Consider the following 23,800-nt stretch of genomic DNA (forward strand, 5'->3'; position numbering starts at 1 on the left):
CGGGATCTGGCTGGGGGGCCTGGTCTCTTGGGGGCCTGCTGCAGCAGCCGCCGGGCAGTCTGATGGCAAGGCTCACCCCGCCCGGGCGGGGATGGCGCTGCACCCGCAGGAGTGGCAGGCCCAGCCGCTGGCTCCAGCCCTGCCTGACGGGCAGGGGCACAGCCCGGGGGGAGCTGGGGCCCTGGCCCTGAGAGCCGCAGGCCCCCGGCCCTGTGGGGCGCGGCGGGAAGGCAGCCGCCGTTGGCTTGCTGTCCCACCTCCTGGCACCTGCCCTGGGCAACCGAGGGGCCTGATCCTGCCCACCTCCCTCCCTGCTGCACCAGACCCACAGAAGCCCCAGTGTCAACCTGCTCTCCTAGCACCCCCGAGGTGCCCCATCCCCGGCACCCCCGAGGTCCGCCTGCCCCACCGCAGCTGGGCGCAGGGTGTGCTGCCCATCAGATGACGTTAGCGGCTACATGCCAAGTGGGTAACTCAATCATCTGCATGAGGTTTCACCGGGGGCAGAGCTTTTAAGGACCCCTGAAGGCTCTTTGGAGCCTTGGCTCCAGGCTGCCCTGACGCTGGGGTGGGCTTGGCTGCAGGCCACGTTGCCTCCAGACCGGGCTGCCCACAGGCCCCATCGAGCCCTGGGCCCTTGTCCCTGCTCTGTGCTGCCATGAGCAGGGCCGGGGCACCGACTGGCACGGGGGTCAGGACGCCGGGGTTCCATGCCGCGCCGGTGGCCGCCGGCTGATGCCTGCCCTGGGCGGGGAGCCGTCAGCTCTGGTGAGAGCCGGGCGGCCGCAGGTGCCGGCTGGGCGGAGGGCAGCGACGCCCCTTTCGCAGGGACCGTGGCGATGTTTGCGTTGGCAACAGGGCAAGTAGGAGCCGCTGAGCACGTCTGCGCCCGCCCCGGGTGTGTCAGCCCTGCCCAGGGGCAGCAGCCGTGCCTCCTCTGGTGGGAGTGGCAGGGGTGAGCGTGGCACGCTGGCCAGGGCACAGGGCCCTGCGTGGCGCTCTCCATGCCGAGCCCAGGGCTCCGGGGGGTGCGGTGCCCAAGGCCAGAGCTATCGCCGAGGGCTTCCCCGCCCGCCGTCATGCCCTGCGGGCTGGGGAAAAGCAGGAGGTGCAGGCCAGTTGGGAGCTCGGCTTGGGCCTGCAGCCCTGAGCGACGCGCAGCCCCTGCCCTCCCCACTTCCCCACAGGGGCCCGGAGCAGAGCTGGCCTGACCCCTGAGGCTGTTCCAGGGGCGCGTGTGCCCCCAACGGCCACCGAGACCCGGCCTCGGCAGCCCGCAGCCAGGCCCAGTCACACGCCTCGCGGGCGCAGCTGGACAAACGCGCCGGGGGCCGATCGCAAAACCGACTCTTTATTGTCCCTGGCTGCGGCCGCGGTTACATTCAGCGCTGGCAGGTCAGCGGGCGACGGAGAGCAGGCTCCGGGCATGGCGGGGGCGGGGCCCTGCTGCCAGGGGTCAGTCCTGCGGCAGGGGCGGGGGCCCGGGGCTGCGGGCCGTGGGCAGGACCCGCTGCGGGTGCAGCAGGGGGATTGGAGGGCGGCTGGTCGCCCTCGCTCCCCGGGGGGGCCTGCTGCTCACACCCAAGGGGGCCAGAGAGGGGTTAGCACCAGAAATGGGCCAGGCAGCTGGGCTGGGACTCCAGGTTCTGTCTGCACCAGCCCTGCAGCGGGCTCGGGGTTAGCGTCTGACCGGGGCGCAGGCTGCAGGGCTGGGCCTGTCACTGCGACCCCACACAGGGCGGGTGGGGGTCAGGCAGCAGCTTCAGCGACAGTGGGGACGCAGAGCCCAGCCTGCCAGCAGGGGGAGTGGAGGGGAGCGGGGCAGGAACGCTGGCTGGGGGGCTCCCAGCAGGGGGCGCTGGGGGGGCAGGAACGCTGGGTGGGGGGGCTCCCAGCAGGGGGCGCTGGGGGGCAGGAACGCTGGGTGGGGGGCTCCCAGCAGGGGGCGCTGGGGGGGCAGGAACGCTGGGTGGGGGGAGCTCCCAGCAAGAGGCGCTGGAGGGGCAGGGCAGGAACGCTGGGTGGGGGGGCTCCCAGCAAGAGGCGCTGGGGGGGCAGGGCAGGAACGCTGGGTGGGGGGGCTCCCAGCAGGGGGACTGGGGGGGCAGGAACGCTGGGTGGGGGGCTTCCAGCAGGGGGCGCTGGGGGGCAGGAACGCTGGGTGGGGGGGCTCCCAGCAGGGGGCAGGAACGCTGGGTGGGGGGGCTCCCAGCAGGGGCTGTGGGGGGGCAGGGCAGGAACGCTGGGTGGGGGGGCTCCCAGCAGGGGGCGGTGGGGGGGGCAGGAACGCTGGGTGGGGGGGCTCCCAGCAGGGGGCGCTGGGGGGCAGGAACGCTGGGTGGGGGGGCTCCCAGCAGGGGGCGGTGGGGGGGGCAGGAACGCTGGGTGGGGGGGCTCCCAGCAGGGGCGCTGGGGGGGCAGGAACGCTGGGTGGGGGGCTCCCAGCAGGGGGCTCTGGAGGGGCAGGGCAGGAACGCTGGGTGGGGGGCTCCCAGCAGGGGGTGCTGGGGGGGCAGGGCAGGAACGCTGGGTGGGGGGCTCCCAGCAAGGGGCGCTGGGGGGGCAGGGCAGGAACGCTGGGTGGGGGGGCTCCCAGCAGGGGGCAGGAACGCTGGGTGGGGGGGCTCCCAGCAGGGGCTGTGGGGGGGCAGGGCAGGAACGCTGGGTGGGGGGGCTCCCAGCAGGGGGCGGTGGGGGGGGCAGGAACGCTGGGTGGGGGGGCTCCCAGCAGGGGGCGCTGGGGGGCAGGAACGCTGGGTGGGGGGGCTCCCAGCAGGGGGCGCAGGAACGCTGGGTGGGGGGGCTCCCAGCAGGGGGCGCTGGGGGGGCAGGAACGCTGGGTGGGGGGCTCCCAGCAGGGGGCGCTGGGGGCGCAGGAACGCTGGGTGGGGGGGCTCCCAGCAGGGGGCGCTGGGGGGGCAGGAACGCTGGGTGGGGGGCTCCCAGCAGGGGGCGCTGGGGGGGCAGGAACGCTGGGTGGGGGGCTCCCAGCAGGGGGCTCTGGAGGGGCAGGGCAGGAACGCTGGGTGGGGGGGCTCCCAGCAGGGGGCGCTGGGGGGGCAGGAACGCTGGGTGGGGGGCTCCCAGCAGGGGGCTCTGGAGGGGCAGGGCAGGAACGCTGGGTGGGGGGGGCTCCCAGCAGGGGGCGCTGGGGGGGCAGGGCAGGAACGCTGGGTGGGGGGGCTCCCAGCAGGGGGCGCTGGGGGGGCAGGAACGCTGGGTGGGGGGCTCCCAGCGACTGCAGTGGCAGGTTTACGAGTGCAGCACCGGAGCGGAAGATGCCCACGGTGACGGGCTGGTCCCTGCGCATGGTTTTACAGCCCCAGGGATGCTGGGGGCAGAGTCTTCAGGGCCGGGTGAGATCCCAGGCTCTGTCTCCAGGTGTAGGGGCTGGGGGTGCCTCTGCCGTCACCCTGAGCCGTCTCCCTGCTGCACCGGGGGAGCTGGCGAGTGCCCGGAGGGGGCGCAGGCTGGTGTGTTTCACGGGCGTGTTTGCGTATGTCCTGGGCCAGGCCAGCGGCACGACAGATGGACACAGCAGAGCCCTGCCCGCGGGTCCCTCTGGCTTCCTGCCCTGTGAGCCAGGGACGGGCAGAGCCCTCAGCAGAGCACGTGTGCACACGCCCCCCCCCGAGGTACATCCCCCCTCGAGGTACACGCCCCCCCCGAGGTACACCCCCCCACCCTGATGTACACACACACACACGTGTGCACACCGCCAAGGTACACCCACCTGAGCTACACCCCACGCCCCCGAGGTTCAACCCCCAGCGGTGTACACACATGCACCCTGAGGTACACCCGCAGGTACACACACCCTGCAAGGTACACACACACGCACACACACAGCTCTCTGCTGAAGGGTTGGGCCAGGGTCTTCCATCCTCTCCAGCCTTGGAGCCACATCCCTGGCGTGGAAACGGCTCGGCTGGTGCAGCCATTGGGAAGGGCAGAAAATCCTGAGTGGGGCTCGGCTGTGCCAGGGAGGGCGTCTGCCCTGGTGCAGGGGGGCTGCTCCGACGGGCTCGCTCTCATGTGGGGGAGCCTTCGGGGGGCTCTGGAAGCAAAGCAGAGAGAGGGCCTGGTCCAAGAGCAGCTTTGGCAGCAGGGACAGGCCCACGGGCCGGGGGTGGGAGCCCGCCCGGGCCCTCCCGGTGCCCTGCCCAGGCTGCCGGAGTCTGCTTATGGGCTCTCACCTGGGGGCGCTGCCTCTGTGCTGGTCTGGGGTGCGGAGAAGCTCAGCTCAGCCCTGTCAGCCAGGAGGGAACTGCAGGAACGGGGGCACCGGTCTCCAGAGCGTGTCCGGCGCTGGACAGCCTGGGGCAGAGGAGAGGCAGTTACTCGAGGACACGGCTGGGAAGGAGCTCAGTGCAGGGCTGTGGCCAGACAGAGCCAGAGTTGGGGAATCCAGCCCTCGTGTGACCATAGAATCATAGAACATCAGGATTGGAAGGTGTGACAAAGTGGGACTGTTCTTAATGTTTCCTCTGAATAGTGTGGAGGTGCCTCAGTTTCCCCTATGCAGTTCTTAAGTATCTAGGGGGGTGGGATAAAGGGTGTAGGATCATTGCAGAGCCCTAGAGGGCAGGTGTGTGCAGGAGTCTGGACACAGAGAATGGCCGACACCCTGTTTCCTGGCCACTGATGGCCTGGGCCCTTCCCCCCTGCAAGGTGAGAGATAAAGGGTTGGAGAACAAAGGAATCCAGTGACCTCCTGGCCCGGGAAAGGGACAAAGCCCAGAGGAGGAGGGGCTGGAGGGAGTTTCAGTTTGGGGCTGGCTGGGGACATGGAGTGAAGGGCAGACATGGTTGTCTGGCTCACTGCCCCCCAAAATGGACCCAGCTGAGGGGTCCTGTTCTCTGCACCTTCAAGCTCTGTGTTAGACCATGTTCCTGTCCTCTAATAGATCTTCTGTTTTACTGGCTGGCTGACAGTCAAGTCTGACTGTGAAGTTGGGGTGCAGGACCCTCTGGCTTCCCCAGGAGCCCCGCCTGAGCGGACTGGCTGTGGGAAGTGCACGGAGGGGCAGAGGATGCTGAAGGCTCCGAGGTCAGACCCAGGAAGGTGGAAGCTGTGTGAGCTGTGTGTCCTGCAGACAGGCTGCTCACAGAAAGGCGACTGCTCCGGAGTCCTGCCTGGGGAGCAGTTCCAGAGCATCGCCCGGGGACTCCGTTGCAACTGGTGGCAGCGGTGGGATGTACTGCACCCCATGGACGGCGCTTCCTGCAGTAAGTGACAGGGGAGCAGTAAAACGAAGGGGGATTGACGGGGACCAGGCCTGCTGAAGGCTCAGAGAGAGACGGTTTCAGGGGTCGGTTAACCCCTGGGAGTGTGAGACCAGAGAGAAGGACTGTGCAGTAATGGGGTCCCCCTGGGGACTGCGATGAGCAGTCCCAGGGGCGGAGGAGCCTGAGGCTTGGCCCTGGGAGAGAGAAGGACTTTTGCAGTAACAGGGTTCCCCTGGGGATTGCAGCGAGCGGTCCCAGGGGTGGAGGAGTCTGCGGCTCGACCCTGGCAAAGAGGTGGTGATCTTGAGAAGGGCTGGCAGACGAGGGGATCTCCCTGGAAACCGTGGGGAGCTGAGAGCACACAGGCCTGTGAGTCCACAAAAACTTGGGAAGAGCGGAGTGATGGCCTGTAACCGTCTCCTGAAGAAGGACATTGTAACCCTGTGCAGGAAGAGAGGGTTGAGCGTTGGAAAGTTCACCAAAGCAGAGTTCATCGTGCAGCTGGAGGAGGATGACCGCTCTCAGGGACAGATTCCTGACCCCAAATGGGGCTATAGCAGGATCTGGGAGCAGCTGGAGTGGGAGCCAGGCATCCCCAAGACTCCAGTCTCCGACCAGACGGGGGTCTTCACGATCGGGTTCCCCATCGGGGGATCGAGACGGACGGGATTGGAGCTGAGTCCGAGAGAGCAAGAGGACTGTGAGAGACAGCGAGAGCCCGAGAAAGAGCTGCAGAAGCAGCAGCAGCATGAACTGGCGGTGGGGGAGCGGAGAGGCCTAGGGGACCTCCCCGGGGTGAGTGGGGATAGACCCCGGGGGGCCAGTTCTGCAGGGAACCTCGAGACTAAATTGCTGCCCCTAGTTAAGGGGGGGGGGGTGTGGATGCCCGCCTCACTGCCTTTGAGCAGGCTGGCGATTTGAACCAAGGGGACCCTGCGGAAAAGCCCCGGTGTCTAGCTCCCTTGCTGGGTCCCAAGGCCAGAGACTCCGTAAGCCAGATGGGTGGGGAGGTGGACAGGCTCCCACTCCTGACCCCAACCTATATGTCTGTGTGGAGTTTCCTGGGGCCAGGCCCCGTGGACCTCCAGTGCGAGTGGAAGGTGATGGTCAATGGGGAGACGTTCCTGGGGTGGCGAGATCCTGGGACAGAGAGAACTGTTGTCAGGCCCTGGGTGGTGCAGCCTCAGATGCTGAGGGGCTGGGTGAGCTGGGTGAGGGTCCCAGGGACGAAGCCCCTCGCCCTGCCTATGGCCCAGATCCCTGTGCAGACCCAGGAGGGGTGGGGCTGGCTGGTCGTTGGGGTGCCCCAGGACACCAGCTGCGAGACCCTGTTGTGGGGTGACTGTGTCTCTTTGGGACAGGATCCAGGCCCTGCTCCTGTAACGGCCAAGGGTTTGAATTTGAATCCAGGGAACCATTCGGTGGAGAGGGAAATGGTCAGTGAAAATGCAGATGACCTGGCTGGCAGCAGGGAGGAGCTGCTAGGCTCAGGCTGGCTCTGATGCAGTGAGGAAAGCAGTGAGCTCGCTGCCTACCCCCACTGGGAGAGCAAGGACAGCGCTGAGCACAGTGGGAGCTGAGACCCCAGCTGAGTGGCGGGAGACACAGGCAGGGCAGGGGATCTGTGGGGAGTGGCAAGGTGCTGGATAAGGAAAGTCTGGATGAGCCCAGGCAGCCTTGTGAGCTGATGGCTGTGTCTAGTCAGCAGGGCGGGAAGGCCAGGAGAGTGGAAGATGAGTGTCCCTGGACCTTACCTGTTAGCTGGGTGGAGAATTGTGACAGTGAAGGAAACGTGTCTGTGTCTGTCAGGGGTATTGACTTGCCTATGGAGGGAGCTACCCTGGTCTCCAAGCAGTTGTCTGTGACCAGCCCTGTGTGCTGGGACAAGGGGAAAGAGATCCCAAGCTGTGTGTCTGGGAAAGGAGAAAGTGTGTCCGGCTCTTCTTTGTCTGTGGAGCAGACAAAAGGGGCCTTTCAGCCTGTGATGGTTGAGGGTCGTGCAGTTGTCTCAGAGTTGGTTCTGGATTCAGCTAACGCCCAGGAAGGGAAGGGTCCTAAGTTTGTGTCTGCTCGGGAGAATGGCCCTGTAACTAGGTCGCATCCTGTTAGTGTCTATGTAAAATCCCAGAGACCAAACAACTTGGGTGCTTGTATTTTGCCTGTTGCTAGTGTGTGGGTGGGAAAGGGTGCAGCAACTCTGTCTAAATAGGGTGGGATCCTAGCTAGGGCACAAGGAGAGCAAGAAGATGATGTGATTGTGTTACTTACTGAGGGTGTGGAAACAGGTAGCAAGAAGGAAAAGATTCCTGAACTTGTGTGTGGCAAAGGGAAGGAGAATGCTTCTGACCTTTTATCTCGGAAGTCTGTCAGTTTGCCTGAAAGGGGATTGTGTATGAATCCGCCGGATGGGCCAGAGGTGATTCTGAATGTAAGGGAGACCCAGAAAGAGTCTGTTGTTGCTCAGGCAAATGTTCCTCTAGAGCAAGCACTGGGTAAAGAGGGTAAGAGCAGAATTTCTGTGGGGGGTGAATTGTTGCATAGAAAAGCCCCTCAGGAAAGGAATCCTCAGGGAGTCTTTGCAAGCAGTTTACTGCAACTGAAGGGTGTGAAAGTGATTCAAGAAAGTTTCAGTTCCTAACAGCCAGAAATTTGAATGGATTCACTGACTTTCCCGTTGAAGGATCCAGTGTGGATAGCTCTGAGAAGGTCTCAGATGGAGTGAGAGCTGTTAAGAATGTTAAACAGTCCTGTAACCAAGTGGCTGTGTTTGGCCAGTTTGTTGGGGAGACAAGGTTGTTGAGAAAGGAATGTCTCCATGCTAGTTCTGTAAGTGACCAGTATGTGGCCCGGGTCAAGATGGAGGCTCTTAACGAATAGAGCCCGAATTGCAGGCCTCCAGACTGGAGCGCTGGGAGAAGACCCGATCCCAGTTTGACCCCTGGGGTTTTGGGTTGGCAAAAGGGCACGTGCCACATAAACCTTCCCACATGTAGCCTGCGAGTGCTATCAACCACCCCCAACCTAAGGGAGGGCATGAAACTGGAAGGGCCTGGTGTAACGCCCACCAAGGAATGGGAGAGATGCTGGGGCATCCATGGGAACGTTGGTGGCTTCGAACTTCCCCAGGTCACCGGCTAAAGTGACCGCTCTCAGTTCGGTATCGAAGGGGGGAGAGATGTGACGAAGTGGGACTGTTCTTAATGTTTCCTCTGAATAGTGTGGGGGTGCCTCAGTTTCCCCTAGGCAGTTCTTAAGTATCTAGGTGGGGGGAGAAGGGTGTATGATCATTGCAGAGCCCTAGAGGGCAGGTGTGTGCAGGGGTCTGGACACAGGGAATGGCCAACACCCTGTTTCCTGGCAACTGATGGCCTGGGCCCTTCCCCCCTGCAGGGTGAGAGCTAAAGGGTTGGAGAACAAAGGAATCCGGTGACCTCCTGGCCCAGGAAAGGAACAAAGCCCAGAGGAGGAGGGGCTGGAGGGAGTTTCAGTTTGGGGCTGGCTGGGACATGGAGTGAAGGGCAGACGTGGTTGTCTGGCTCACTGCCCCCCAAAATGGACCCAGCTGAGGGGTCCTGTTTTCTGCACCTGCAAGTTTTGTGTTAGACCATGTTCCTGTCGTCTAATAAACCTTCTGTTTTACTGGCTGGCTGAGAGTCACGTCTGACTGCAAAGTTGGGGTGCAGGACTCTCTGGCTTCCCCAGGACCCTGCCTGGGCGGACTCGCTGGGGGAAGCGCACGGAGGGGCAGAGGATGCTGAATGCTCCGAGGTCAGGCCCAGGAAGGTGGAAGCTATGTGAGCTGTATGTCCTGCAGACAGGCTGCTCACAGAAAGGCGACTGCCCCAGAGTCCTGACTGGCTTCATGGGGAGCAGTTCCAGAGCATCGCCCAGGGACTCCGTGACAGAAGGGACCTCAGGAGGTCATCTAGTCCCACCACCTGCTCAAAGCAGGACCAATCCCCAACTAAATCATCCCAGCCAGGGCTTTGTCAAGCCTGACCTTAAAAACCTCTAAGGAAGGAGATTCCACCACCTCCCTAGGTAACGCATTCCAGTGTTTCACCACCCTCTTAGTGAAAAAGTTTTTCCTAATATCCAATCTAAACCTCCCCCACTGCAACTTGAGACCATTACTCCTCGTTCTATCATCTGGTACCACTGAGAACAGTCTAGAGCCATCCTCTTTGGAACCCCCTTTCAGGTAGTTGAAAGCAGCTATCAAATCCCCCCTCATTCTTCTCTTCTGCAGGCTAAACAATCCCAGTTCCCTCAGCCTCTCCTCATAAGTCATGTGTTCCAGTCCCCTAATCATTTTTGTTGCCCTTCGCTGGACTCTCTCCAATTTATCCACATCCTTCTTGTAGTGTGGGGCCCAAAACTGGACACAGTACTCCAGATGAGGCCTCACCAATGTCGAATAGAGGGGAACGATCACGTCCCTCGATCTGCTCGCTATGCCCCTACTTATACATCCCAAAATGCCATTGGCCTTCTTGGCAACAAGGGCACACTGCTGACTCCTATCCAGCTTCTCGTCCACTGTCACCCCTAGGTCCTTCTCCGCAGAACTGCTGCCGAGCCATTCGGTCCCTAGTCTGTAGCTGTGCATTGGGTTCTTCCGTCCTAAGTGCAGGACCCTGCACTTATCCTTATTGAACCTCATCCGATTTCTTTTGGCCCAATCCTCTAATCCCAGGCTCCAGGGCCCCCACCCTCCCACCTGGGGGAGAGTCCCTGTGGGGCCCTGCCATGCCTTGCAGGGGGCACACGCTGCCATGGGCCCCCCTTCCCATCACTCCCTGGGCTCCCAGGCCCGGCGGTTCTTACCTCCCTGGCCAGGGGGCTGCTGGGGGCTGAGGCGCTGCTGTAGAGGCTGAGGCCGGAGTTGGAGTGGCTGGGGGACAGCACTTTGGAGGCGGGGGCTGACTGGCTGCTGGCACAGGCGGCTGTGGCCCCGAAGGCGTCTGGGGACAGGTATTTCTCATTGATCTTCAGGTTGGTCCGTCCCTTCACTGCACAGGGGTGACAGACACGGTGAGCGAGAGGTGCGGGCACGGGCAGTGACTGCCCAGACACCGAGCCCCACACTTGCCCTCGCTCCAGGCTCCCCAGCTCTGGCCATTCTGGGGGCAGCTCAGTCTCACCCCACGGGGCGTGCGGGAGCTCAGGCCCAGCTACCCCTGCCCTGCTCAGCCAGTCAGTGAAGCCCCCGGGGCAGGGGACAGCCTGAGCCGTTTCCAGGCCACCAGCTGGCTGGCAACCGCACCCCCAGGCACAGGGCGAAGGGGTATTCCCCTCGCTGAGCCCCCAGGCCCCCCCGCTCTGCCCCACGTGCTGCAGGGAGCCCAGGCCCCACCCGCGCCGCCTACCTCGGCAAGGGTCGTTCTTCACCAGGAACTCATCGAGCGCGATCCAGCCTCCCCCCACTCTCACCATCAGGGTGCTACGCAGGATCCGCACCATGCGCAGCTGCTGCGACTCCCCGAACTGCGGAGGCAAAGCACGGGGGCAGCGTGAGGCGCCCCAGGCAGGGCTCGCGTCGTCGCGCCCGAGCCCCCTCCCAGCCTGGCGCCAAGGCCTGGCCCGAGGGGAGCAGTAGGGTGACCAGACAGCAGGGCGACCAATCGGGTCGGGGGGGGGGTAATCAGCCCCTATATGAGACAAAGCCCCGAATACTGGGACTGTCCCTGGTCACCCTAGTCGTAGGACCTACAGCCCCTTGTGCTCCAGAGGCAGCCAGCCGGCCAGGGCACAGGCTGCTGCCAGGGCAGGGGTCTGCAAGGGCTGTGCTGGGCACGGCTAGGGTAATCCAGCGCCCACACAGGTTGGGACACCGGTGAGGAGACAAATTACCATGGACCCTCTCCAAACCCCCAACCCCCGGTGCTGGCACAGACCCCGTCTCTGGCTGCTGCCAGGCCAGACGCCTTCTCCAGCCAGTTACAGACGCTGGAATGAGGCTTCACCGCAGGAGCTGGTTCCCCCAGTGAGGGGGAGCCACGGCCTGGCTGTGCTGATGTGGGCGTGGGGCACGGCCTCTCCATACTGACTGGGGGGGGGAGCCACAGCCTCGCTGTACTGATGGGGGAGGGAGGCCCCTCTGTACTGACCTGGGGGAACCTTGGCCCCTCTGTACTGATGGGGTGTGACGTTATTGACTGAACTGGGACCGTATAGAACATGGTTGCAACCAAGGTCCTGTAGTGGCACCAAATCTTGTACAAAGGGGGTCAAATGAGGTGTCTCAGACAAGGTGATGGTTTGCTGGTTAGGATTATGCTGTCTGTGAGTGTGTATCATTTTTGTAGTTGAAGTTATGAATATTTGCTCTATACTGTCTGTAGTTCAAACTTCTGCTCTGCTTCTGGGTGACACCCCAGACAAGTTGGTGTCAGCTCTGCCTAGCCTGCTTGATGGCCCATTAAGGACCATCCGCTATACAACTGACCCATTGAGAGAAGACAGACACGCCTTAGGACTCAGCCAGGTGTGCAGGGACCTGCCTGTGGACAGAACTCTGAGTTTTTCCAGGCCATGGGATGGGCAGCTTGCCTTTGGGACACAGAAAGCAGAGACCACATGGCAAGAGACTGTAAAACGCTGCTGCAGCTCCTCCATCTGGTCTTCAATCCTGCTTCCTATCTCTGGAGGGACTTGGCTGCACTGAAGCTTTGAACCAAGGACTGAAAGACCCATCCCAGCTGAGGATCATAGAATCATAGAATATCAGGGTTGGAAGGGACCTCAGGAGGTATCTAGTCCAACCCCCTGCTCAAAGCAGGACCAATCCCCAATTTTCACCCCAGATCCCTAAATGGCCCCCTCAAGGATTGAACTCACAACCCTGGGTTTAGCAGGCCAATGCTTAAACCACTGAGCTATCCCTCCCCTCCAGAGACTTGATTTTCTTGATGTTCTCCAGAGACTTGATTTGAACCTGCCGTTTATTCCCTCACTGCTGCAAGTCTGAACCGAGAACTTGGCCGTCACTGTCTGTCATTGATTCCATTGAACCCATTCTAGCTCTCATCTCTATCGTTTTCCTTTTATGAATAAACCTTTAGATTTTAGATACGAAAGGATTGGCAACAGCGTGATTTGTGGGTAAGAGCTGATTTGTACATTGACCTGGGTCTGGGGCTTGGTCCTTTGGAATCGAGGGAACCTTTCTTCTTTTACTGGGGTATTGGTTTTCATAACCATCTGTCCCCATAACAAGGGGCACTGGTGGGGATACTGGGAAACTGGAGTGTCTAAGGGAATTGCTTGTGTGACTTGTGGTTAGCCAGTGGGGTGAGATCAAAGTCTTCTCTGTCTGGGTGGTTTGGTTTGCCTTGGTGTGCACAGAAACCACAGCCTGGGGCTGTGACTGCCCTGCTCTCTGCTATTGGTCCTGAATTGATACTCTCAGTTGGGTCCTGCCAGAACCAGGAAAGTTACATGGGGGGAGCCGTGGCCCCTCTGTACTGATGGTGGGGAGGAGCCACAGCATCTCCGTACTGGCCTGGGGGAGCTGTGGTCTCTCTGTACTGACTGGGCACCTCACCAGGCTGCTGTCTGGGGCCCAAAGGGCAGGGAGGACTCAGCCCCAAGTCTCAGCTCTGGCCAAGCGGGGAACTTCTCCCAGCTCCCCGGCAGAGAGGGATCAGGGCTGAGGGAGACTCAGGATAAGCGCGGTGTCTCTGCTCGTGGACCCAGGTGTCCAAACGGGCAGGGACATGCCAGGCTGCAGCAGTCCCATCTCGCCAAGGGCAGGGGGTGGTACTTACCCGGTACCGATTGGCACTGATTTGCTCCACCTGGAAGCGCTTGGCACAGTTGCACTGGGCCACCTGCCGGTTTACCTGGAACATAGCACAAGGTCCTGGGCAGTGTGAGGCCTGTGACCGCCCAGCACGGCTTCCAAAGGCTGGGACTCCATGAGCTGGCTGACAGCCTGGAGAGACCCCTCCCGCCCCCAGCATCTGCCCTTCCTCCCTCCATCATCTGCCCCACCTGGTGTGAGCTCTGGGCCCTGCACCGGTCTGCAAGCTGCCCAGCCCTGGTGTGGCCCTCACAGATGTCAGGGTGAAAGGGCAGGAACAGCTCCAGCCTGTGAGCCAGCCCCGATTCAACCCATCAGCCAGATGGAGCAGGACAGCTGTGGCTGGCACCCTCCCGCCCATGTACCCTGTGTCAGGGTGGGCTGGGATGGTGATATCACAGGGAGTGACCATGGCAAAAGGCACCTGCAGCCCCCCCATCCCCCCATTTCGGATTTTTTCCTCCCCCAGGCTCTGAGGGAGCCACAATTCATAGCTCCAGGCAAGGGAGGCTGTTAGAGTATCTCGCTCCTATGTAGCGCAGGCCAGCGACCCCTGGGCTGAGCCCCGCGGCTTGTGCTTGGCTAAAACATGTTCCAACCAGGCTGGACTGGAGGCCTCCAGAGCGGGAGAGCCCACCCCGACACTTGGCAAACTGTTCCACGGCTAACCACCCCCCTGTTAAAAACCTGCCCCTCTTTGCCTGGCTGAATTGGTCCAGCTTCAGCTTCCAGCTGGTGCCTCTTTCTCAGGCCTTTTTCTGGTAAAGAGCCAGCTGCTGTCAGCACTCTCCTCTCCCCTTGCAGGCGGCGAGCACAGCACCTCCCCGCCGGTCTCTCAAGCCAGCGGAGGGAGTGCTTTGAGGCTCTCGCTGGCAGCCCTGGAGTTCTGTCTGTGGCTCTCCAGCGTTACAGCCTCCTGTTTCCAGTGCGGAGCCCAGGGCAGGACGCAGAATCCCAGTAAGGGCTCGGCAGTGCTGCACCCAGAGGTCGTCACCTTCCTGCTCCCCCTCTCTATTCCCCTGCGCACACATCCTGGGATCATATCACCCGGCTGGCCCCAGGGCTGCACCAGGAGCTGTGCCACAAGCCCTCAGTCCTTTGCCGGGTCACTGCACTGGAATCCAGCCCCCATGCAGTGCCACCTATGGCTTTGTTGCTAGATGTCTGACCTTGCATTTCACTGTGTCCAAACACGCCCTGTCCAAGTGAGCCCCCGTCCCAGGCGATCCAGCTCACCCTGTGACCAGGTCCCGGCATTATTCGCCCTCCGCCAATATCTGTCTTCTTCAGCGCTCAGCCAAGCGGTTGGCTGGAGTGATCATTCACCATTTGGGCCGTTCCTGCATGGCCACAAGGGTTGGATGGCCCAGGAGTCAAAAACAGAACAGACTTGATGAACCCAGGTAATAGGGGGTCTGCCTCTGTGCCACCTGCAGCCCTCAGGTGGTGGAATTTTATCCGAGCCACCCGGAGAATGATGTTGCTGGAATCTCTTGTGGCATTCTCGTGACATGTCCGAAAAGCATAAGACGCTGTCTGCGGACAATGGCCCCGGGAGTCTGTAGACCAGAGCGACCATAAACATCTGCATTACAGGTGACGTCATCTCACTTTATGCCCAATATATAACGCTGGCATGTTGTGTGGAAAACCTCCAGCTTTGCCCAGTCTGAGCAGCACTGCGTCCACATTTGGCAGCCGGACAATGGTACGGAGAGGATATAGATCCTGAACCTGATTGTTGTGCTGGGATGATGCTAATTCCATATTTGTTGTAAATGACACTGCGATGCCAATCCGATGGGGAACCTCCATGTGAGAGTTGGAGGAACTGGTGAGTATAGAACCCAAACAGCAAAAGCTGGAGACTGCTTCGACAGTTTTGTTATGCAGAGATTGGAGTCGCGGGTGGACCTGGTCCCAGATTTTGCAGCTTTGTCTTTGACCATGGACCATGTCTTTGACCAAAACATGGAGGCCAATCTTAGCCGACTCCCCCTGAGTCCAACCTGTACCACATCGTGGTGTGGGGAGTGTAACATCTGAAGTAGGGGATCGCTGCTTGGAGCTACGCCATCAACAAGGAAGGCTTGTCCGAAATATCACCCTGGGCATTGCACGAGGTGGACAGTCCCGCGTGAGCCCTGGACAGGACGGCTAACACCGGCACCGAAGATGCAGGGCAGCAGCTGCCCCTCGCTATCTGAGGTGAGGAACGTCACTGAGAAAGACTCAACGGCTTGGGTCGCACAGCGTGAAGCCAGCGCTTGTAGCCCAGGGAAAGGGCCATGTTACCGCGCCTCCGGCTCATCCCAGCGGGACAAGGTATTTCCCGGGATAATCGTTTGCTCTTGCTTTCCAAATATCCCTGAATGACACACATCAGCGAGTCAGTCTGTTCTTCCAGATCACTGGCAGAGATGCCAGCCTGATTCCACCGCTAGGTTTCACCCACTCCCAATATCGTTAAACAACGTGAGACGCTCCCCGGCCCAGGCACGTGTCCCAGACAGGGCTCAGCCCAATCTCTCTCCGCGAACTCCAGCCTTTTAAAGGATGCAGTGATGGCACCTAAACTTGCCCATCAAAAAGACCCAGGTCGTGGCCCCCCTACACCCTGCCAATGCCCTGGGAGGAGGGTCAGCTCGCTCTGCCCTGCCCCGTGACTAAGCCCGCAGGCCCTGCACACGGCCCCAGGGCACAGGCTCTGCTGGCTGAGATGTCACTGGAGTTCCCTTCCTGAAGCCCTGGGCGAGTTCAAGAAGATGGGGAGACATGCCGGGTAATTACAGACCTATCAGGCTGACTTCAATCCCAGGCAAGAATACAGAGTGGTTGACATGGGACTCAATTAATAATGAGGTAAAGGTGGGTAATGTAATTAATGCCAATCGAGGTGGCTTTATGGAAACTAGATCCTGTCAAACTAATGGTGTCTTTTTCTGATGCGATTCCGTGCTTGGCTGATAAAGGTGATCGTGTTGACTGAGAGATTGAGACTTCTGAAGGCGTTTGACTTGGTGCCGCCTGGCACTGATTGCTAAACTAGAATGACATAAAATGACCGTGGCCTGAAAACTGGCTAACTGCTTGGTCTCAAACTGTCACTGTAAATGGGGTGTTGTCACTGAGTGGGTGGGTTTCCAGGGGGTCCCCCAGTGATTGGTGATTGGTCCTACGCTCTTTAACACCTTTATCAATAACCAGAAGGAAACATAAAATCATCAAAGTGATCATCATCAGAAACCCAGAAGCCTGATCACCTCTGCAAATGACACAAGAATTGGGGGCATGGTAAATTCAGATTGAAATTCTGATTCAGAGTGACCTGGTGTGACGAAGTGGGACTGTTCTTAATGTTTCCTCTGAATAGTGTGGGGGTGCCTCAGTTTCCCATACGCAGTTCTTAAGTATCTAGGGGGTGGGGTAAGGGTGTATGATCCTTGCAGAGCCCTAGAGGGCAGGTGTGTGCAGGGGTCTGGACACAGAGAATGGCCGACACCTGTTTCCTGGCAACTGATGGCCTGGGCCCTTCCCCCCTGCAAGGTGAGAGCTAAAGGGTTGGAGAACAAAGGGATCAGGTGACCTCCTGGCCCAGGAAAAGGGAAAGCCCAGAGGAGGAGGGGCTGGAGGGAGTTTCAGTTTGGGGCTGGCTGGGACATGGAGTGAAGGGCAGACGGGGTTGTCTGGCTCACTGCCCCCCAAAATGGACCCAGCTGAGGGGTCCTGTTCTCTGCACCTACTAGCTCTGTGTTAGACCATGTTCCTGTCATCTAATAAACCTTCTGTTTTCCTGGCTGGCTGAGAGTCCCGTCTGACTGCAGAGTTGGGGGGCAGGACCCTCTGGCTTCCCCAGGAGCCCCGCCTGGGCGGACTCGCTGGGGGAAGCGCATGGAGGGGCAGAGGAGGCTGAATGCTCCGAGGTCAGACCCAGGAAGGTGGAAGCTGTCTGAGCTGTGTGCCCTGCAGACAGGCTGTTCACAGAAAGGAGACTTCCCCAGAGTCCTGACTGGCTTCATGGGGAGCAGTTCCAGAACATCGCCCAGGGACCCTGTGACACCTGGATCACCTGGTCAACTGGGTGCAAGCAAACCAGAGGGCTAAATGCAAATGTATATATGCAGGAACAGAGAACACAGGAGGGGGAACTTTACCCTGGGAAGCAAGGACTCTGAAAAAAATCTGAGGGCTGTGGTGGATAATCAGGTGAACATGAGCCCCAGTGCGATGCGGTGGCCAAAGGGCTAATGGGATCCTTGGGTGCATAAACGGGGGATTCTCGAGTAGGAGCAGAGAGGTTCTTGTATCTTTGTATTTGGCCCTGGTGTGACCACTGCTGGAGGTACAGTTCTAGCATCCACAATTCAAGGGTGTTGATAAATTGGGGAGGCTTCAGAGAAGACCCACAAGAATGATTAAAAGGATTGGAAAACCTGCCTTATATTGAAAGACTCAAAAAGTTCAATCAAAAATAGGAACGGCCATGTTGGGTCCATCTAGCCCAGTAACTTGTCATCCAACAGTAGCTGGAACCAGGTGCTTCAGAGGGAATGAACAGAGCAGGGTAATTTTGAGTGACCCATCCCCTGTCATCCAGTCCCAGCTTCTGTCATTCAGAGGTTTAGGGAAACCCAAAGCATGGAGTTGAATCCCTGACCATCTTGGCTAATAGCCATTGATGGACCTATCCTCCAGGAACTCATCTAATTATTTTTTGAACCCTGTTATTGTCATGGTCTTCACTACATCCTCTGGCAAGGAGTTCCCCAGAGTGACCGTGCATTGTGGGAAGAAATACTTCCTTTTGTTTGCGCTAAACCTGCTGCCTGTTAATGTCATTGGGTGACCCCTGGTTCTTGTGTTACATGAAGGGGTAAATCACACTTCCTTCTTCACTTTCTCCACCCCAGTTATGATTTTATAGACCTCTAGCATATCCCCCCCTTAATGGACACGGAGGGTCTGATCCAGTCTGGCAATTCCTACATGATCAAACAATGAGCTCCAATAAGGCAAGCAACATGCCCACCAGCAATCACCCATAACCACCAGCCCTTTGCTATCTTTGTCCCCTTCTCGGTATGGGTCAGAACCTGAGCTCCTTTCTCAGGGTCAGCAGCTACTGCAGCCAATGGGAGCTTTGCCTAAGGAGTGCACAGGGCTGCCAGGGCGTGGCCATGTCTGTGGCTGTCTCCCTCCCTCTCCATTGTTCTCTGCTGTTCTCCCCTTGACACAGTTCCCAAGGCCTTGTGCTGCAGAAAGCGCAACGTGCCAGTTAAAGCCAGACCCAGATCATCCTCCATCCCTGCACAGGTCCCCAGTCCCCTGGTCCTGCTGCTAACTCCTCTCCAGCCTGCCTGGACTGTCTCGGGGACAGATACTGGAGCACAGGAGCTGTCTCCTCATCCAGACAGACCCCAGCTCTCCAGCCTCCCCTTCTCAGCCTTTCACCAGCACTCTGCCCAGCCTGTTGGAGGCCGGGTACCCGGCGTAAACCCTGCTAATCGCTGGCAGAGGGAAGCAGAGAGAGTGTAGTGGGGAAAACCCACCTGGTGACCAATGCCTGGCCTGCAGGCACCGGCATTGCAGCCCCGTCCCGTCCCCACGGCTGCACTCTACCCGGGGAGAAGCGGAGGCCTTAGGAACTATATGGAAAACCAAATGTTTCCAGTGGGGTTTGCCCAGCACACAGGTGGCCTGTCTATTTGCTCACAACGAGCAGGGCCAGGGCGAGTGGAGCACGATCGGTGAGCGCCTACACAAGGAACGAAGGTTTGATAATGGGTGTCACGGACTCCCAGGTCATGCCCACTCTTTACCCCGTGTGGTCCGTGGGGGGAGCCCCCTTCAGTGAGACAGCCCTTCTCAGGGGTCCACTCTGTCTCGGAGGTTCAGCCCCTCCACCTCCTGGAGCCGCACCTCTCAGAGCCTTCGCACCAGGGCTGGAAGCTGAAGCCAGACGAATGCGGGCAGGAAATGATGTGACGTTTCTCACAGGGAGGGCAGTGAAGCGGTGGGACAATGTACCAGGGCGGTGGTGGAGTGTTTAAATCTGGGTTGGGTGTTCTGTCTACAAGCTCTGCTCTAGGAGTTATCTGGGAGCATCTCTGGCCTGCATGACACAGGAGCCAGCGCAGATGATGCCAGTGGTCCCCTCAGACTCCCACTCACTGCCCACTGCCCCCGCAGTAGCTGCGAACGCTCCTCTCCTGCAGCTCCTGGTGCCCTCCCAGTGCCTGAGCTGCCCAGCTCCGCACCCTGCCATACCTCGTCCTGGATCTGCTCAGCGTCAGCGACCCTCCGCAGCGGGTCGCGGCTGGGGTGCAGAGCACTGACGAACTCGTAGTAATCAATGAAGCCATCACTGTTCATATCAAAGATGCTGGCCACAGCGCTCATCTCCAGGATGTTAGTGGGGAATTCTGGGTCGGGGGAAGCGCGCTGTCAGAGAACCCTTCGGTGCCCCTGCAGTGGTTCCCCTGCAAGCCTGGCGGCTCCCCGGCTCTGATCTGGGTGTCCCTGGCCCCAGTCCTTCCCAGAGGGAGAAATTCCCCAGTGTCGGGGCCCTGTCTCTCCCCCACCACCCCCACCAGCATCAGCCCTCACAGCCCTATAAAAACATCACTCCCCAGTGATGCCTTCTAGTCACTATGGAAGCCAGGTGATGTGGGGAGCATGCAGCTTGCATCAGCCAGGTCAGCCAGACCCAGGCTCCCCAGATCCCCCGGAGGGACCCCACCCCCCCACTTCCAGGGCCCGGGCCCCTGCTCACTGGAGGAGAGGACGCTCTGGACGAACTCCTCCTGGCTGATCCGCCCGTCCTGGTCCCGGTCGATACCTCGGAAAACATCCAGGATGCGGGATTTCCTGTGGCTGATCCACTGCACGTACCGCTTCCTCCAGACGCCAAAGTCAAAGTGTGCGAACTCCTCCACCTCCGAGACAGGGACGCCAGGAATGACGCACGGGGGCAGCTCGGCCGGGCACGGGCCATAGGGGGGGAACGGAGCATCTGTGCCCCCAAGGCGGCTCGGCCGGGCATGGGCCATAGGGGGGGAACGGAGCATCTGTGCCCCCAAGGCAGCTCGGCCAGGCACGGGCCATAGGGGGGAAATGGAGCATCTGTGCCCCCAAGGCGGCTCGGCCAGGGACAGGCCATAGGGGGGGAACGGAGCATCTGTGCCCCCAAGGCGGCTCGGCCGGGCACGGGCCATAGGGGGGGAACGGAGCATCTGTGCCCCCAAGGCGGCTCGGCCGGGCACGGGCCATAGGGGCGGAATGGAGCATCTGTGCCCCCAAGGCGGCTTGGCCAGGCACAGGCCATGGGGGGGAACGGAGCATCTGTGCCCCCAAGGCGGCTCGGCCAGGCACGGGCCATGGGGGGGGAATGGAGCATCTGTGCCCCCAGGGCGGCTCGGCCGGGCACGGGCCATGTGGGGAGGAGGGAGGGAAACGGCACATCTGTGCCCCCAAGGCGGCTCGGCCGGGCACGGGCCATAGGGGGGGGAATGGAGCATCTGTGCCCCCAGGGCGGCTTGGCCGGGCATAGGCCATAGGGGGGGGAATGGAGCATCTGTGCCCCCAGGGCGGCTCGGCTGGGCACGGGCCATGTGGGGAGGAGGGAGGGAAACGGCACACCTGTGCCCCCAGGGTGGCTCGGCCGGGCACGGGCCATAGGGGGGGGAATGGAGCATCTGTGCCCCCAGGGCGGCTCGGCCGGGCACGGGCCATAGGGGGGGGAATGGAGCATCTGTGCCCCCAGGGCGGCTCGGCCGGGCACGGGCCATGTGGGGAGGAGGGAGGGAAACGGCACATCTGTGCCCCCAGGGTGGCTCGGCCGGGCACGGGCCATGTGGGGAGGAGGGAGGGAAACGGCACACCTGTGCCCCCAGGGTGGCTCGGCTGGGCACGGGCCATAGGGGGGGGAATGGAGCATCTGTGCCCCCAGGGCGGCTCGGCTGGGCACGGGCCATGTGGGGAGGAGGGAGGGAAACGGCACACCTGTGCCCCCAGGGTGGCTCGGCCGGGCACGGGCCATAGGGGGGGGAATGGAGCATCTGTGCCCCCAGGGCGGCTCGGCCGGGCACGGGCCATGTGGGGAGGAGGGAGGGAAACGGCACATCTGTGCCCCCAGGGTGGCTCGGCCGGGCACAGGCCATGTGGGGAGGAGGGAGGGAAACGGCACACCTGTGCCCCCAGGGTGGCTCGGCCGGGCACGGGCCATAGGGGGGGGAATGGAGCATCTGTGCCCCCAGGGTGGCTCGGCCGGGCACAGGCCATGTGGGGAGGAGGGAGGGAAACGGCACATCTGTGCCCCCAGGGTGGCTCGGCCGGGCACAGGCCATGTGGGGAGGAGGGAGGGAAACGGCACATCTGTGCCCCCAGGGTGGCTCGGCCGGGCACGGGCCATGGCTGGGGTTCTAGTTGCCCGAAGCAGAGTGTGGAGCTGTGGTGCATACCGCAGCCAGGCCTGGCTTCCATCCCATCAGCCAGCCTGCACCCCCCCAGCCTGCCGCTCCCACGGCCCCTACCTCCTGCAGCCGCTGCAGGGCCCCCGGGCTGCACCGCCCCCCATGAGACGAGGGCAGGAGCCCAACTCCCCTACCTCGCGCAGCCGCTGCAGGGCGCTCTGCAGCCGGTACTGCCGGTCCAAGGCCAGGAGCCAGAGCTGCTGCCAGCGGTGTAGGAGCTGCATCATGGGGGGGCTCAGGGGCTCCAGGTCGACGAGCGGCACCTGGGGAGCGGCGCGGGGGGGTTTCACAGCACTGCGTCGCCCTGCAACCAGCCGAGAGACGGGCCTCAGTACCCATGGGCGGGGGCGATCGAGGGGGAGGGAGCAGTGAGGGGGGCTCCACGGGTCAGTGAGGGGGGATACCAGTGGCAGTGGGGGGAGACAGATTGAGGAGGGCGGTGAGGGGGGATCCAGGGGATAGCGAGGGGGGATCCAGGAGGTGGGGGGGCGGATTGCACTCCATATGTTTATGGAAATATGCTTATGAGTGTGAATATGAGGTAACTGGAATATGCTTCATGCAAAAGGTCTCTTGTAAGGGATCATTACAAAGCCTAAAACCTACTGAGTGTGGTCATCCTATTTCTATGTATGTATCATTCTCGTATCTGAAACTAGGAATATGAAGTATTACTCTGAGGTTCTATTGTAATTATGCAAAGTGTGGGCCATTAATGGTGGCTCCCCCTCACTAGGACAATTGGTTGTGAATGGGTTTATTTACCTGCAAGCCTTCCTGTGTACCTGACCTGGGTAATGAAGAATGAGGTCTTACAGTGACATGTGACCATGTCACCTGATACTGGAATCCATCTTAAATTTGGTACTTTTCCATTTAGAAAGAGGCGTGGGGACCCAGAGACAAAAGATTCCCACCTTGTGCCAAAGCTATAAAAGGGGGGTGGAACAGAACAAAGCAGGCTGCAGTCATGAGAACACCCCTGCTTTCCACCTAAGATGCCTGCTGGAGCTAACAAGGGCTGTACCAGGGAAAAGGATGGACCCAGACTAAGAAGGAGTCTAGTCTGTGAAAGAAGCTTATTGGAACATCTTGGAGGGTGAGATTTACCTGTATGCAGTTTCTTAAATGTATTAGGCTTAGACTTGCGTGTTTTGTTTTATTTTGCTCGGTAACTTACTTTCTTCTGTCTGTTATTACTTAAAACCACTTAAATCATACTTTTTATATTTAATAAAATAACTTTTTTTATTAATTAACCCAGAGTAAGTGATTAATACCTGGGGGAGCAAACAGCTGTGCATCTCTCTCTATCAGTGTTATCGAGGGTGGACAATTTATGAGTTTACCCTGTAGAAGCTTTATACAGAGTAAAACAGATTTATTTGGCCTTTGGATCCCATTGGGAGCTGGGTGTCTGGGTGCTGGAGACAAGTGACTTGCTGAGCAGTTTTCAGTTAAGTCTGCAGCTCTGGGGGCGTGGACCAGACCTGGGTCTGTGTTGTAGCAGGCTGGCGTGTCTGGCTCAACAAGGCAGAGGTCTGGAGTCCCAAGCTGGGAGGGAAAATGGGCTCAGAGGTAATCTCAGCACATCAGGTAACAGTCCCAATGGGATCTCTGTGACAGAACCCATCACCCATCATCATTTAGGGGTGAAGTGGGAGGAGGCAGATTGAGGGGGTGTGACGTTATTGACATAATCTGGGACCATATGGATCATTGTTGCAACTAAAGTCCTGTCGTGGAACCAAATCTTGTATAAAGGGGGTCAAAGGAGGTGTCTCAGACAAGGTGATGGTTTGCTGGTTAGGATGATGCTGTCTGTGAGTGTGTATTATTTTTGTAGTTGAAGTTATGAATATTTGCTCTGTACTGTCTGTAGTTCAAACTTCTGCTCTGCTTCTGGGTGACACCCCAGACAAGTTGGTTTCAGCTCTGCCTAGCCTGCTGGGTGGCCCATTAAGGACCATCCACTACACAACTGACCCACTGAGAGAAGGCAGACACGCCTTGGGACTCAGCCAGGTGTGCAGGGACCTGCCTGTGGACAGAACTCTGAGGTTTTTCCAGGCCATGGGATGGGCAGCTTGTCTTTGGGACACAGAAAGCAGAGACCACATGGCAAGAGACTGTAAAACGCTGCTGCAGCTCCTCCATCTGGTCTTCAATCCTGCTTCCTATCTCTGGAGGGACTTGGCTGCAGACTGAAGCTTTGAACCAAGGACTGAAAGACCCATCCCAGCTGGGGATGTTCTCCAGAGACTGGATTTGAACCTGCCGTTTATTCCCTCACTGC

General features: G+C 60.1%; 1 protein-coding gene across 1 annotated transcript in view; it reads right to left on the minus strand.

The window, feature by feature from the left end:
- Positions 1-3,682: 3,682 nt before the first annotated feature.
- LOC311516979 (microtubule-actin cross-linking factor 1, isoforms 6/7-like) overlaps positions 3,683-23,800 on the minus strand; it is a gene marked incomplete at its 5' end in the record, with an annotated part of 123,418 nt that continues 103,300 nt past the window's right edge. Inside the window, 8 exons of the mRNA XM_084621414.1 lie at positions 3,683-4,057; positions 4,197-4,317; positions 10,057-10,241; positions 10,599-10,716; positions 12,999-13,073; positions 19,301-19,455; positions 19,806-19,968; positions 21,639-21,808. Coding sequence (XP_084477540.1) covers positions 4,032-4,057; positions 4,197-4,317; positions 10,057-10,241; positions 10,599-10,716; positions 12,999-13,073; positions 19,301-19,455; positions 19,806-19,968; positions 21,639-21,808 — 1,013 coding nt within the window. The 3' untranslated portion in view covers positions 3,683-4,031. The remainder of the gene's footprint in view (positions 4,058-4,196; positions 4,318-10,056; positions 10,242-10,598; positions 10,717-12,998; positions 13,074-19,300; positions 19,456-19,805; positions 19,969-21,638; positions 21,809-23,800) is intronic.

Source organism: Lepidochelys olivacea (genome assembly GCF_965140295.1).
Source record: "Lepidochelys olivacea isolate rLepOli2 genome assembly, chromosome: 2".
Taxonomy (NCBI): domain Eukaryota; kingdom Metazoa; phylum Chordata; order Testudines; family Cheloniidae; genus Lepidochelys; species Lepidochelys olivacea.